The sequence below is a fragment of the Mixophyes fleayi genome, chromosome 2, assembly GCF_038048845.1.
Source record: "Mixophyes fleayi isolate aMixFle1 chromosome 2, aMixFle1.hap1, whole genome shotgun sequence".
NCBI classification, from domain to species: Eukaryota; Metazoa; Chordata; class Amphibia; order Anura; family Limnodynastidae; genus Mixophyes; species Mixophyes fleayi.
Window position 1 is genome coordinate 133,493,939 of NC_134403.1, and position 13,966 is coordinate 133,507,904.

The following is a 13,966-nucleotide window of genomic DNA, read 5'->3' on the forward strand; positions in this document are numbered from 1 at the left end:
TTAAATTTTTTGGTGAACTTTAGAAAAGAATAGCAGCTCTGTGAAGTATTTCCTGATATAGGGCACAGTACAGTATTATGTACATTTGACTGAGAATATTTCTTCTCCGTTTTATTTTCTATGTAGCACAGCTGTGTTAGCATTATATACATACTGGAAGGAAAGGATTTAGCAGACTACAATCCTTGAAACTATCATTATGAAAAATACTCTGCAGTCTTTGCTTGAGTCGGCAAGTAGGTTTCACCACCATGGGAAGTATGGATGAGCAAATAAAGAGAGCCCATAGCTGTTCAAAATTCATACTTCATATTCATTTCTTCCAGCACCATTTTAAGGCTGGACAACTGTAAGTGACTGATAAGCTTGCACGAACAAAGGGAACTGACAGTAATTTATTATACAATGTCTTATGGTATCAATCATTAAAAATAAAGCCAAGTCACCAAATGATATATTTAATGATCTGGAAAACAATTATACCATGCCATTATTAAAACTGTACTACTTAAATATGTGATAGTAAAATCAGTGTGTTAATTCACAGATTAATGTTGTGATTTAAATACGATGCCCTTCTTTATTTTTGACATTGCAAACAACCCTGGAATAATTTATCTGGCAAAGTTTTTTTCGTTTTTTTTTAAACTTTCACAATAAGTGGAATCTACCTTATATCTTATAACACATTTATAAATCCATCAAAGATGGTGGATGCCCTCTCGTATTCACCTGTCACCCATAGACCTCAGCTATAAAAGACAGTCTGAGAATCTAGTGAGGGATCCAGGACCTGAACAGGACACTATGTAGCATGGGGACTTGGAACCAATAACTGGTAACAGTAACTTCTGACAAACAACTGTAATTGATTACTAGACTGTTCTCCTGTGATTGGTGCCAGATGCCTATTGTAGTTATTTACAACAAGCAGCCTGCACCATCACTGATTACAAATGTAGGCTGCTTGCTTTTCAATTTCCATAAAGGTCCAAAGTATGGTTTCGAGCACTGTATACAAACAACCATTACCTGCTTACAGAAAACTTGTTAGATTAAAATACAACACCAGCAGACAGGATTTCCCCCAAAAATATCCTGCCAAAATACAAATCCGTAATTTTTTTTGACTTTTAAGTGCTGTTACTACTATATCTTAATATAAAATAGATATGTGTGTGTCTCACTGTCACCTTCATTCCATGGATAAAGGCATATATATTTTAAGAGAAGAATAAAGAAAGATATTTGCAATGCATCCACAGTCTAGAGCATTTGCCAGATCAGTTATAGGATTGTTTGACTTTAATAGCATGATTATAATACACACACTCTAATCCGCTTAAATCCATTTCCTCTTGTAAAACAATCAGATTGCCTATCCTTTGCCCATCCTTTGCCCATGTTACAGTACTGGGTTGATTGCCAGTGGTTCTGATTCCTTAGGAGTTTGCTAAAAAAAAAATATCAGTTTGACTAATTATACATGAGGTTTATTAGGCAGACTGTATAAATATGTCTGTCACTCTCTGTTGTTAGACACCTAGGCTTACCAGCTAACTTTCACCCAAATTTCAGGTATAAGCAGTTGACAGAAATATTAACAAGAGAGAAACACAAGGCACCAGCTGAGGAGAAGTGCAGACATGTTCTTGAGAAATGCAAGCAGCACGGATGGCAGGTAAATGTTAAAAAAAAGTTATTTATAGGGTAAGCTTTATAAATGTACATACTTTTCCTTTCTTCCTCCTATCCCTACTTATGTGCAATGTTCTTATCCACTCCAAAGTTTCCAAGTTTTTTTGCCAGTGGGAAACTTGGAATTCTTATTTGCTCATAATTCAGACTGATTTACTATACTGTAAGTAGTTGGTTATTTTTTTAGGATGAAGATATATGCAACTCAAATTCAATGTAGAGACATAAATATAGGCTCATTGTACCTGTACGCAAAATCACAATTCTATGATTAAATAAGACCCCATGTGTCAAACATGACAATTACTTGTCACTAAAATACACAGATTTCACCTACTGTATTAACATTAAACACTAATCTCAATATATAGCAATCATTTTGTATTCAGAAGTGAAAACATTGCATTTTGTGACACTGATTCAGCCTATACACCAGGATCTCTCATGGATATTGGTTGAGCCCACAACATGTCTGCCTCCAGTGCTTATAGTTGATGGATGCATTTTAATGAAGGAAAAAGGTATTTTTAGGAAGAATTCTGAATCAGTATTGAGCATAATATGCAGTTGTTGATATGGAAAAATTATTAGAATAAGAGTGTGTGTGTTTAGGTTTTTAAAATCCCTATTTACATTACAGATTGGTGCTCGAAAAGTTTTTTTGAAATACTGGCAGGCTGATCAACTTAATGACATGTGCGTACAGCTACAAAGAAAAATTATATTGTGCCAGAAAGGTAAGAGTAATTGTTGTTGTTGTTATTATTATTATTATTATTATTATTATTATTATTATTATTTTGTATGGATAGGCATACAGCTGTTTGTGTGATGTTTGTTTTGCAAAACCTATTTACTAACTCTTGAAAATGTGTATTATTTGTAATTCTCAAGCTCTGCGCTGTTTATTTTTCTGTTGTCCAAGTATTAATCTATACATTTATAAAACATGTTTTGCAAACATTGTTCCTGTATATGATATTAATGAATTAAGCACAGTATCATGTTTTTCTCATGGCACGTAATTAATTCAGAGAAAGTGCATAAAGAGTCTGATTCAGAGTCTAAAAGCCGCATTTACCCCATTTGCTTATGAGCACATAGGGGCATATTCAATTGTTGGCGTTACAGCCAAAAGTAACGCGCCCCGCGCACTATTACCGTCATTACGGTAATAGCGCACGCAAATACCGTTATTACAGTACTTTTCATGCTGGATTTCAACTCGCGGCTCAGGGAGCTGCGAGCTGAAATCCGGCTGTAGTTACCATAGTAACAGTAATAGTTTTTCCATGGCGGAAAATGCAGAGAATTGAATATGCCCCATAGAGTTCTATGGGGACAGCAGTAAGCCTCGGTAATTAGGTCAATGCCAGAGAGATCTATGATTTCTCCAATGCTAACTCTTTGATAAATAACAAAATCTGTTGAAAGAGCCTTTCACCAGAATTTACGCCGCCATTTTGGCTCTTCACCACTTAAATACACCCATTAATATGCTTTTTCATAACAACTCAAATGAAAAATAGCACAACTAAAATGTATACTTGTATGTTTATGCATAAAAACGATATTTCCTCCTTTTTGTACTCCCAACAATATGGAAATTAGAGGCAACTTTTTCATATTTAGATACATTATCAACAGCAGCACTGGAATTATTGTACACATATTCTTAAGTTCTGCTCATTTAATAGTAATCCAGATCAAATTTCATTATTTTGAACATAGTTCATAAAATATTGGTTTAGCATTTTATAATAATACTTTTCTACCACAGATAATGCTAGATGTATGCCACAAAGGAAGGTTTCTTTGAGCTTATAGAAAATGAAGGCGATATTTAGTATTTTTCTCCTTTGATAACACTGAAGTGTATTGGTAGATAGTTTCCATGACAACAGTTCCACACAACCATATCTACTGTTACAATAAACACAGTCCATAGGGCAGATGTAATTAGCTTTTTTTCCCCATAGTTGACTATTTACCTAAATAAATAATTGACTGTACATTTTATATAAATAAAATAACTGTAAATAAAATTAATAATAATAATATAAAAAAATAATTTATTATCTTATCGTGACTACTTTGTGATAAGGAGTATGTTCAAATTTACAAATAATGATTAAAGGAAACAGTTATACAGTTAGCACATATAGGCCTCATGCATCCTGTAAGGACGTTCTTTGCGGTCCACTAGAATAAAATTTTTCATATTGTGGTAATTTTTTTTGTACTCGTTACTAAGGCAGAGGCACATGTAGAGGTGTCTGAAAGGCATTCTTCCACAAATTGCTGTCACTGCCTGGGGAAACCACTAGCAACCCACTTTTGAGTGTATCACCATGGAAGCCCATGGGCTGGAACCTCTGCAGCCTGGACCCTAACAGAAGTTATGACAGTGGTGCGCCCTGTGCTGCCACTTTTGAATTTGGGACGGAAAGGAAGGAGGTTGGAGCTCAATATGCAGGGTCATACATGAGAGCAGAACACATTGTGGAATCCACTGCAGATGGCATAGTATCAACCCACAGAGGTAGGCTCCGCTTCTTGCTACCTGTGACAGGATGGACTTCCCATGTCACCCTATGTGTTACTGGGGACCGGCTGGGCTTGCCTTGCCACCGTCCACTTTCTTTATCCCAAATGGTGCTCCTCTAACTGCAGTAGGAGGGGTCTGCTGCCACCATGAGGCTCCTTCAACAGCACCTAGACCACGTCCTTCTGGGTATCTCTTGCTGCTAGCATACCTCCTCGCTGGGCACCTGGGCTGATACCCCTGGCCTCTTGTTTTTGATCAGGGTTGCTGTGGATGGTTCCCCCTGGCCTGTCACACTGACAAGAGCTGCAAGGTAGTGGGCAGAGTGTTAGTAATGGAATGCTGGGTCCCAACCTCAGAACAGCCGGATAACAGATTAGATTGGTCTAATCTGTAGGTCACAGGAAGTGACGCAGGTAAGTAGGCATCAATGCAGGCTCATGAAGCAGTGATATTTATTAGCTCAAGTGTCCTAATAAGGACAGTTGCACTAGTTTGTTTTACTAGTGATCTCCAGAAAGGTACAGATGTAATAATGCTACATTTCAGGGTTGAACAGTGCTGTTTCTATACAATTTTGGAGGCAAAGCCTGGCAGGAGGTTATCCAGCCTCCTGCCCCTTTAACCAATCCAGACTGCTTCATGCAGCCTGCACATAAATCAACCTGGAGGGGTTTAACACCTTTTACATAGAAGCTAATGGAACCATAACGTCTGAAATATTACATCAGATCTCAGGATGTAAAATTCTCTACACTTTGAGTTTACATTGTTCAGACAGGTTCTAACACACAGGACAAAAGGCCACACATTAAAGAAAGGTAACAGCCCTCTGCTATGCTTTCAGGCTAAAAAGATGTGTTGGACACTCACACATCAAAAGGCCTAATTTCCTCTCAAAGTTATACAACAGATGTCCTCAAACAAATGCCAATTGATTCAAAAATCAATACCTCAGAAATCAGTACATTTCTAATACACAGTATCAAAAATAAGTACATTTCTAATACACAGTATCAAAAATCAGTACATTTGCAATGATATAAATCGGTGCACTGTGCTAATAATTTAAATATATTTATACAATAAGTTATTTATAAGTGATCTAGCCACACTATCCTACAATTCAGAGCGTGCAACAGTGATTACATTTTTTAGTGTGCTTCCGAAGTGCTACAGCACTCCCCTTTGTGATGTGGTTTTCCTACCCTACACCACCTCCGACAGTGCACCACTTCTTCTCGGCAGGGCACATGCTTCTGTCCCCACAGGGACTTTCACAATATTGAAAGGTACAGCAAAGGGGTTCCCAGTATTTTCTGTACATTTAATATGTTTATGCAGGTTAACATTCTATTGTGGCCCTTTTAAATGACTATAATCTTTCAATGTGACCCTCGGAGCAAAAAAGGTTGAACACCCCTGATATAGAAGATGCATTTACCAAGGAGAACAATGATCTTTGTTTGAATCTTAAGTCTATATTGTAGATGCAGAGCCATCTACAGTAGGAAAATTGATGAATAACTTGCCCTCACACTTAACAAAGAATAGCCATTCCCATTGTGTTTAAAAGGCTACTCCTAATTTAATGTATATACCCATCCTAAGTGAAGGTAGACCACTTTTTAAAATTGGAGATAATTTATTTTATTGTTCACAATATCTAAGATTATATGCAAGCTATACTGTCTGCATTGTTATTTCTTTATTTTGTTATTTGCTTTCTCTAATTTATTTTATTTAATTATGTTAGTTGTGAGGAGGTTTCTAGCACGTCAACGACTGAGGCAGAAAATGAACATCAAACAAAATGAAGTTTCTTGCATAGAAGACTTCTTTCTCTCAATGGAGAACTTGGGACAGCAAACCTACCACTCCCTGGTTATCCAGAATGCATCTGACATTGCTCGGGAGAAGGACAGACTTCGCACTGAAACAGATGTTAATAATGACACAATAGGGTCATCTTATGGTAAAGAGGAAAACTCTAACAGGTAAATATAATACAATAGATATTTCCATCATAAATAAATGTCACACTGCGTGCAAGCTTTTTAGATTGTGAGTTGGAAAATATTTATAACAAAATTGTGTTATAAATAGTGTTTTTGTTTCACTTTATTGTTCTGCATTTAGTAAAAAACAGTTGAGAAGAGGTACATTATCACAGACAGACACATCAACTGGATAACCACTATATTGTCAATAAATTATTAAAGTACATTTCTAGACCCCAAAATCAACTGCCTAAAGAGATCAGATAATTCTTAAAGCATTGTCATATGCCTTCCTGGTTAACTCAGCTCATTCTGCAACTTTTGTTCTCCAGCTCTCTGGAATTTATGTCCAATTGGGTCTTTAAACCAATTCATTAAAAATGTAAATAATCCAGATGCCAGTAATTTTGTGCCAACAAATGGCCAAGTTGTTTTTTTTTTTAAACTACTAAACTTGTCTAGTAGATCTACCTGTTTGTGGGTAGTTTAAAGGATATATTCACCTTTTGGGATAGGTTGTTTTAAAATGCTCTACTGCCCCACTACAAAATATGTAGATTCTTCAGTAGTATCATCACTCTTAGGAACCTGTTCTCCAATGTATATTCATGCCACAGTTTTGGTCTTCAACACACACGAGGACCCACAAATTCACTGGTCCTGGCTGTCTTGCTGTCTTTTGTTGGTGTGTCATTCTGCAGTCGTAACCATGTTTAAAAGACCCCACATGAGAAAAATCAGACCGACATGTAGCAAGGTGGCAATAACTAGACAATTTTTAGGTCCTCCAACCTGATACAATTTTTGTATAATTTTATTTTTCTGCCATTTGTAAAACACAGTTTGACAACATGGACTCTAAGACAGCTAAAAACACCTATTGGGTATCCAGTAAGGTATTATCGGCATTGTATGAAAATAAATTTCAAGAACCCAACATCTAATGCAAGGAGATCAGACAATTCTAGAAGCAATGTTGCCTCATCCTTTCCTGGTTAACTCAGCTCATTCCAAAACCTGCCTTCTCCAGTTCTCTGCAATTTATGGCCAAATGAATTCTCCAACTATCCTAATCAAAATATGTTTAATGATGTCCCATCTTGAGTCTTCAGAAAGCTGTCTTGCTGTGTTGTGTCATTCTACTTGTTGGCCATATTTGAAAGTATCTGCATGGGAAATTATTTACCCTAAGATGCAAACTTGCTAACAACAAAAGCTGAAAAATGGGTAAAGTTCTGTATGAATAGAGTAGACTGTATAAATTAACTAATATAATATACCAAGCACAGGCAATTGTGTAAGCACAAAATATAATATGTATGTAATAAATGCAACAGGATGCTTTATCTATTAAATATGTATGTTTAAGTTAGAAGACATATAAATCGATAGGAGTAGGCTGATTCATGGAACCTAGTTTACTTATAATTTTGTGCATGGAATCACACTTTTAGTGCATCATTGAAGCAAATGTGTATGCATGTTTTAAAACCTTCCAGTATACAATACTGTATAATGTACACAGGCTGTAAACTAATTCTTATAGAAACATTATTTTTAAACTTTCATTTAGGACCTCTTGTGATGTCAGTTGAATTAATGTGTCTTTCAGAATTGGAGAAATCGGTACGAAGAGTTTGAAAAACAATTTTGTAGGATATCGTTCAACTCCTAATCTTTTTCATTCTGATTCTGTTGTGGTTCCACTAAGTGCCGGAAGTTTGGTGCAGTCTGTAGCTGGAGCATCTGTCAGATCCCTTTCTCTGCACACAGTATTAAGCTTAGATGATAGTGGTAATCTCCAGTCACCTCGGAAGCAGCCTCCTCCAAAACCAAAGAGAAACCCTACCACAAGATTAAGTGTTTCGTATGAAGCTGTTAGTGCCTGTCTTATTGCAGCTGCTAAGGGCATCGATGATGAAGGTAAGGCACAGTAAAGTTGACTTATCACCTACAAAGAGTGTAGATGCCATTTTATGGGCTGAACCAATATTAAACCAATGTATTCACTATGAACAAGTGAGGCATATTTTCCATGGTCTTTGATGGCCTATACATTTCTGCCAACTTTTGTAAACTGTATTGTATGACTATAATTTTTTGATGGGTCAAACAATAACTATACATTTATAATATATGTGGGTCCCATCACCTTAAAAACATTAAGGAACTGATGTACAGTAAGATGCATTTGCACCTTGAGCATAAGCAGGAAAGACGCATGTATAAAAAAGCTCATTACATGCATATGTTCAGTCAGACGCATATCAAAATGAATATGTGTCAGGTTTGTGTCAGGAATGTATATACTTACGCACACAATAGTGTAGAGAAAGCATAGGAATAGCATAGAGGTGGGGATTGATAGTGTTAGTAGACAAGGCAAATGTCTCATTACCCTTTTTGTACACAATACAATAATGAATATTGTTATGTTTAAAGGTGAAAGTTGCTGTAGTTTAAATGGAAATACCAATTATTTAATGCTAATAGATGGCTGAAACTTCATATAATATAGCAGCCACACTAATGAATGTAGTGGGAGGGGTCAATCCGCAGTCAGCCAATAATAAGCTGATAGATAGTGCTGCTGATCGTTAACATCATCATGTTGCACCAGCCCTCCATCACACCCAAGATACATGCCTCCTGACACTTGTATATGAATGTGTCCAGGTCTACCCTAATTGGTTACATCATGTTCTCATAATTGCAATCAAATGTTTACTTTCACTTTCCATATTCTACTAGAAAAACAACACTCTGGTTGCTATGGGTTACAGACCCTTCCCCTCGACACACATTTTCATAAATGCCTCCTATAACATAATTGGAGGGTGCAAATGAACGTTTGTGACGTAGCAATTACAAATATCTTTAAAGATATTTTTTATATGTCCACATTACAGAAAATTTGACTGGTACTATATTGTAAAGTTACAGTTTTGACAGAGTATCTTTAATTGTACTTTGTAGTGTATATACATGATTGTTAATTGTAAGTAAGGATGTTTTGTTTTAGACAAGTTACAAATGAGTGTCAAGTAATTCAGTCTACTTTTACATAAAAGTATGTTTGAACAACATTTCATTTAAAATAATAATTTATATAACTTTGTAAAACCCTAACTTATCATCTTAATATTTATAATAATGTTGCATAGCTAGATTGTCTGTAGCAACATTTTTGGGCCTAAGCAGAATCTTTGGTTTTATGAAATTAAATTATATCATCAATATTTTTCACTTACATAAGCTTTAAATTAAGGCAATATGTTGATTTATTTTTAGCTCTGTCTCGGCCAAGACCTCATAGTGATGATTACAGCACAATGAAAAAAATTCCACCACCAAAACCAAAGAGGAGTCCTAATACAAAACTTAGTGGCTCTTATGAGGAGATATCAGTCCACAGATTAGGAGAAGTAAAACCATTAAGTATTCTACTCAAGAAAGGTCATCGAGATATTGGAACCATACAGAGGACCGCTTCGGTAGATGGACCACACCAGGGAAATCTAACTTTGTACATGTCACAGGAAGAAGATGAGAATGAACCAGTATATATTGAGATGGTTGGTAATGCCAAGAGGCATTGTTGTGCAGAGGCCAACAGTCCAGAACAAGGAGAAGCCGTTTATGAAGAAATGAAATATTTCCATCCTGATCAAATTAACAGTAATACTGTGTTGACATGGAGTTCTCAATCATTTTTACAGAACATGAACTTAGTTACATTTGACGACAGTAATGCAAGTAAAAAAGATGTAGAATCCAAGGAAAAATGTGATATACCAGCTCCATTTCCAAACCTACTTCCTCCTAGACCTCCGCTTTTGGTATTTCCTCCAGCTCCAGTTACATGTTCTCCTGCATCTGATGAATCCCCTTTGACACCACTTGAAGTTATACAACTCCCCGTTCTTGAAACTAATATTAATTATTCTATACAATCAGAATGTTCCAGTCCCATGTCACCCCAGTGTTCAAAATATCAAAAGGGAGAAAATGAAAGACCATCATCACCAGCACTAACTGTATTTAGTGTGTCAAGCAGGATGTCTCCTCCTTCTACTCCACCTATCCAACAATCCTCAGCATCTTACCAGTCCTCAACGCACTTTTCTTTTCCCACAGAGACTCCATATGCCCTGTTAGTTAATACTGCAAAGAAAGCTATAAATCCAGAGACGCTGAAAGCTGTTCCTAGACCCAACCCCGTTGGAACTGATAGTTCTTGTAGCACAATGACCAAGCTGCCTTTTTCTTCTCCAATAAAAATTCCAAGGACAGTACAAACATCATTCCCAACCAGTATCACAAATATGAGCCATGTTACAAGTCCACTTGATGAGTTAACTACTCTCTTTAATTCAGGAAGGAGTCTACTGAGAAAATCTGCAGCTGGCAGGAAGATTCGAGAATTGGAGGGTAAGTGTTAACACAATTTGAATTTTCTTTTCAAAAGATTAATCAGCAAATGAGACATTATTAGTGTAACCCCCTGTCACTGTGTGAAGTGTGGTGTGCAAAGGGTACACAGTGCACCTCCTTCTCAAACCCTGGCTAGCTGATGGGCATGGGTGTAGATGGTCAGGGGGTCCCTGCACATGCAGTTGTTTCTCTGTAGTTAGTGTGACACAGGTGATGTCACTTTGGTGCAGTGTAATAGAAGTCACAATAATTTGGGCGCCAGACCATCTCTATGATAAACTGAACTTTTATTTACACTCCTCTTCCTCCAGCACGATAATCATAATGGTTGCAGCAATAAAGAAAAATATATACAGCTCCTCACTCTCTCCAGCACAGTTCTTAATGAGCAATACGAATATGGTTGCAAATATCTTATTACTCCTCCTGCACAGTTCTTAATGTTATCCAGATGTTATAGAACATAATTTACATGTCTCTTGCACTCCATACTCACTGCAGATCACCCTCCTCTGCAAGGGCACTCACATGGATGCTAATAGGCAGGCAGCTTCTCCTCCATGCAGCTCTGACACACGCTGTGTACCTCTCAACTGCAGCTCATCCCTCCTCTGCGGGGATAATGTCTCCTGTGCTCTGACACGTCACTCTGTGTACTCTCAGCCTCAGGATCTGACACTACAGCTACCTTGCCTCTTGTAGCAACCCTCACTCCAGGGCCTTTTCCATGCAAAGTGTCCCCCTCTCTCTTGGGTTATCTGTAGTGGCATGGAGTTCTCCCCCTCATCCAGGGCACACATTTCTTGCCCTGGCTCAGTCACCACGCTCAGACAGCCAGGCAATGCTGCGGGAGCCTGGGAGGAAGCTCCCACTCCCCAGCTACATCTCTCCTCTACTGTCTCTCCTCTGTCTCTCCCAGTCTCTGTCTCTCTCCCTCTCTATTCCTATCCCTCCTTAATGACAGCCCCTCCTTCCTCTCACTCAGTCTCACAGGCTGGTCTGGGTTATCACCATGGTAACCAGTTTATGTAACTTTTTATAAACTTCTAACGTACCCTCTAGGTGACCCCTCCTGTATTTACTGAAGTGCAGGGTTTTACTAGAACACCACTAGGGGGATGTTACATTAGTTTCCTGGAAAAGCATGACATAGAGGTTTAATAGTACATTACTGGGCTTGAAATTTACTGGAACCAAATATTTTTATTTCTTAGTCATTATGCCTGCTAGTTACAATGTTCTATACTAAGTCAAATATTGCCAACCTCATAATATATTTCACTCCAGAATTGTGAAATTTTCAAGTTTTTTAATTCCCCTGAACCCTCCCTCTTTTTTTCCTCCGACGAGGTACACTCCATTTGTCTATTCCACCCAGACCACCTCTGTGTTCCATGTCTCAATTCCTTGACCACTTCACCACCTGACTTGCTCACTTTCTCTCCTCTGACCTTCCCTCATCTCGGGGGACTTTAATATCCTCACATACATTATCTCAGACCCTGCTGCTTCCAAATTTCTCTCCCTCTCCTCCTCCCTTGACCTCTCTCAATGGACCTCCTCTCCCTCCCACTGCAGTGCCCACTCCCTTGATCTTTTTTTTTTCTCATCTCTGTACCTTCTCCAACTCAAAAAAAAAATCACTTTTTCCCCTCTCTGACCACCATCTCCACTCTTTTAGCATCTCCCCACCCTTTCACCATCCCAATGCCTTAAAGTTACTCTTATCACCTGGACACCATTGATTCTACCACTTTCTCCTCCTCCCTGGTCTCCCCCACCTCACATTCTTGCTCGGATCAGACTGTCTCATTCTATAATCACACGCTTACCACTGTACTTGACACTGTCGCCTTGACTGTCACTATCAGCTTTCATCGGTCATTGCTTTAACTTTGGCACTCCAAACTAACCAGATATCTTCAAAAATGCTCCCGTATCGAGGAACAGCTTTGGAGGAAGTCACGCACTCACGCTGACTTCCATTAATTCAAGTTCACTCTCTCTTATTACAGTTCAGCTCTATCACTCTCTAAGCAGTCCTACTTTAAGGTTTTCTTTACCTCCAAGTCCTCCAACCCCCATCACCTTTTTGTCAACTCCCAACTCTTCCCACTCTTTTCCTTGTCCTCTGCTCTCAAATTTGGTACCCACTTCATCTCCAAATTTGAGTCAATACATCACGACATCTCCTCCCATCAGTCCCTTCTCACCCCACCCTTTCCTCCCTCCCTACCAAACATGTTGTATCCTCCCACCCTCCTATGTGGATGTTATCTCCATCCCATGCTCCTCACTATCACCCCAACTAGCAAACCCACCCACCTTCTTTTCCTTTACTCAGGTATCTGCAGATGAAGTTTGCACCCTTCTATCTTCCTCGCCCCTCTCCACCTGCCCAATTGACTCAATCCCATCTCACCTCCTCTGCTCCCTGTTACTTGAGGCCTGCACTCACCTTGCCCTCCTTGCCCATATCCTCAATCTATCCCTCTCCTCTGGTACCTTACCCTGCTCCTTTAAACATGGTCTTGTCTCCCCCATACTGAAAAATACATCCCTTGATGCTGCCTTTCTCTCTAATTACTGCCCTATCTCCTCTATTCATTTTGCTTCCCAACTTCACAAGTGGGTTGTCTACAACCATCTCACCTTCTTTATCTGATCTCACTCCCTCCTTGCCACACTACAGTTCAGCTTTTGCTCCCTTCACTCCACTGAAACTTTCTACACTAAGATCACTAATTACCTTCTCTTCCCAAAAAAGTTAAATGGACACTTCTGCCTTCCGACCCTTCTTGACCTCTCTGTTGTCTTCGATACCATTGATCACTCCCTCATTTTCCAAACTCTCCAATCTATAAACCTCTATAACACTGTCCTGTCCTAGTTTTCCTCTTACCTCACCAACTGCTCCTTTTTTCTGTTTCCACACCAGACTCCAGCCACCCCCCCCCCCTCTTCCCTTACCTATCGGAGCTCAGAGTTCACCAAGGATCCATTCTTGGCCTCCTATCCCTCTCGCTCTACACCTCCTCCCTTGGTGACCTCATTAGCTTTTTCGGCCTCCAGTACCCCCTTGTAGGCTGATGAGCTGAGGACTACTTCACACTGGACATTACTATCACTGTCACTAACTGTTCCATAAATAATTTGATCTGCATTACCATGTTATATCTGTGTATTTTCTTGGTTAATCAGTATGTCTGGTCTTTGTATTATTTTATTTTTATGTCTTACGTATTATGTAATGTGTTATGGTATCTTTGCTGTCTGTTTATTGTGTAGT

The 13,966-nt window shown here is 38.5% G+C and overlaps 1 protein-coding gene across 1 annotated transcript in view; it reads left to right on the top strand.

Annotated features, from left to right (window-relative positions):
• Positions 1 to 13,966, top strand: part of MYO16 (myosin XVI) — a 234,011-nt gene that overhangs the window by 178,664 nt on the left and 41,381 nt on the right. The window contains exons 27-31 of the mRNA XM_075200000.1: positions 1,579 to 1,681; positions 2,339 to 2,435; positions 6,000 to 6,240; positions 7,856 to 8,166; positions 9,535 to 10,674. Of these exons, the coding sequence (XP_075056101.1) occupies positions 1,579 to 1,681; positions 2,339 to 2,435; positions 6,000 to 6,240; positions 7,856 to 8,166; positions 9,535 to 10,674 (1,892 nt within the window). The remainder of the gene's footprint in view (positions 1 to 1,578; positions 1,682 to 2,338; positions 2,436 to 5,999; positions 6,241 to 7,855; positions 8,167 to 9,534; positions 10,675 to 13,966) is intronic.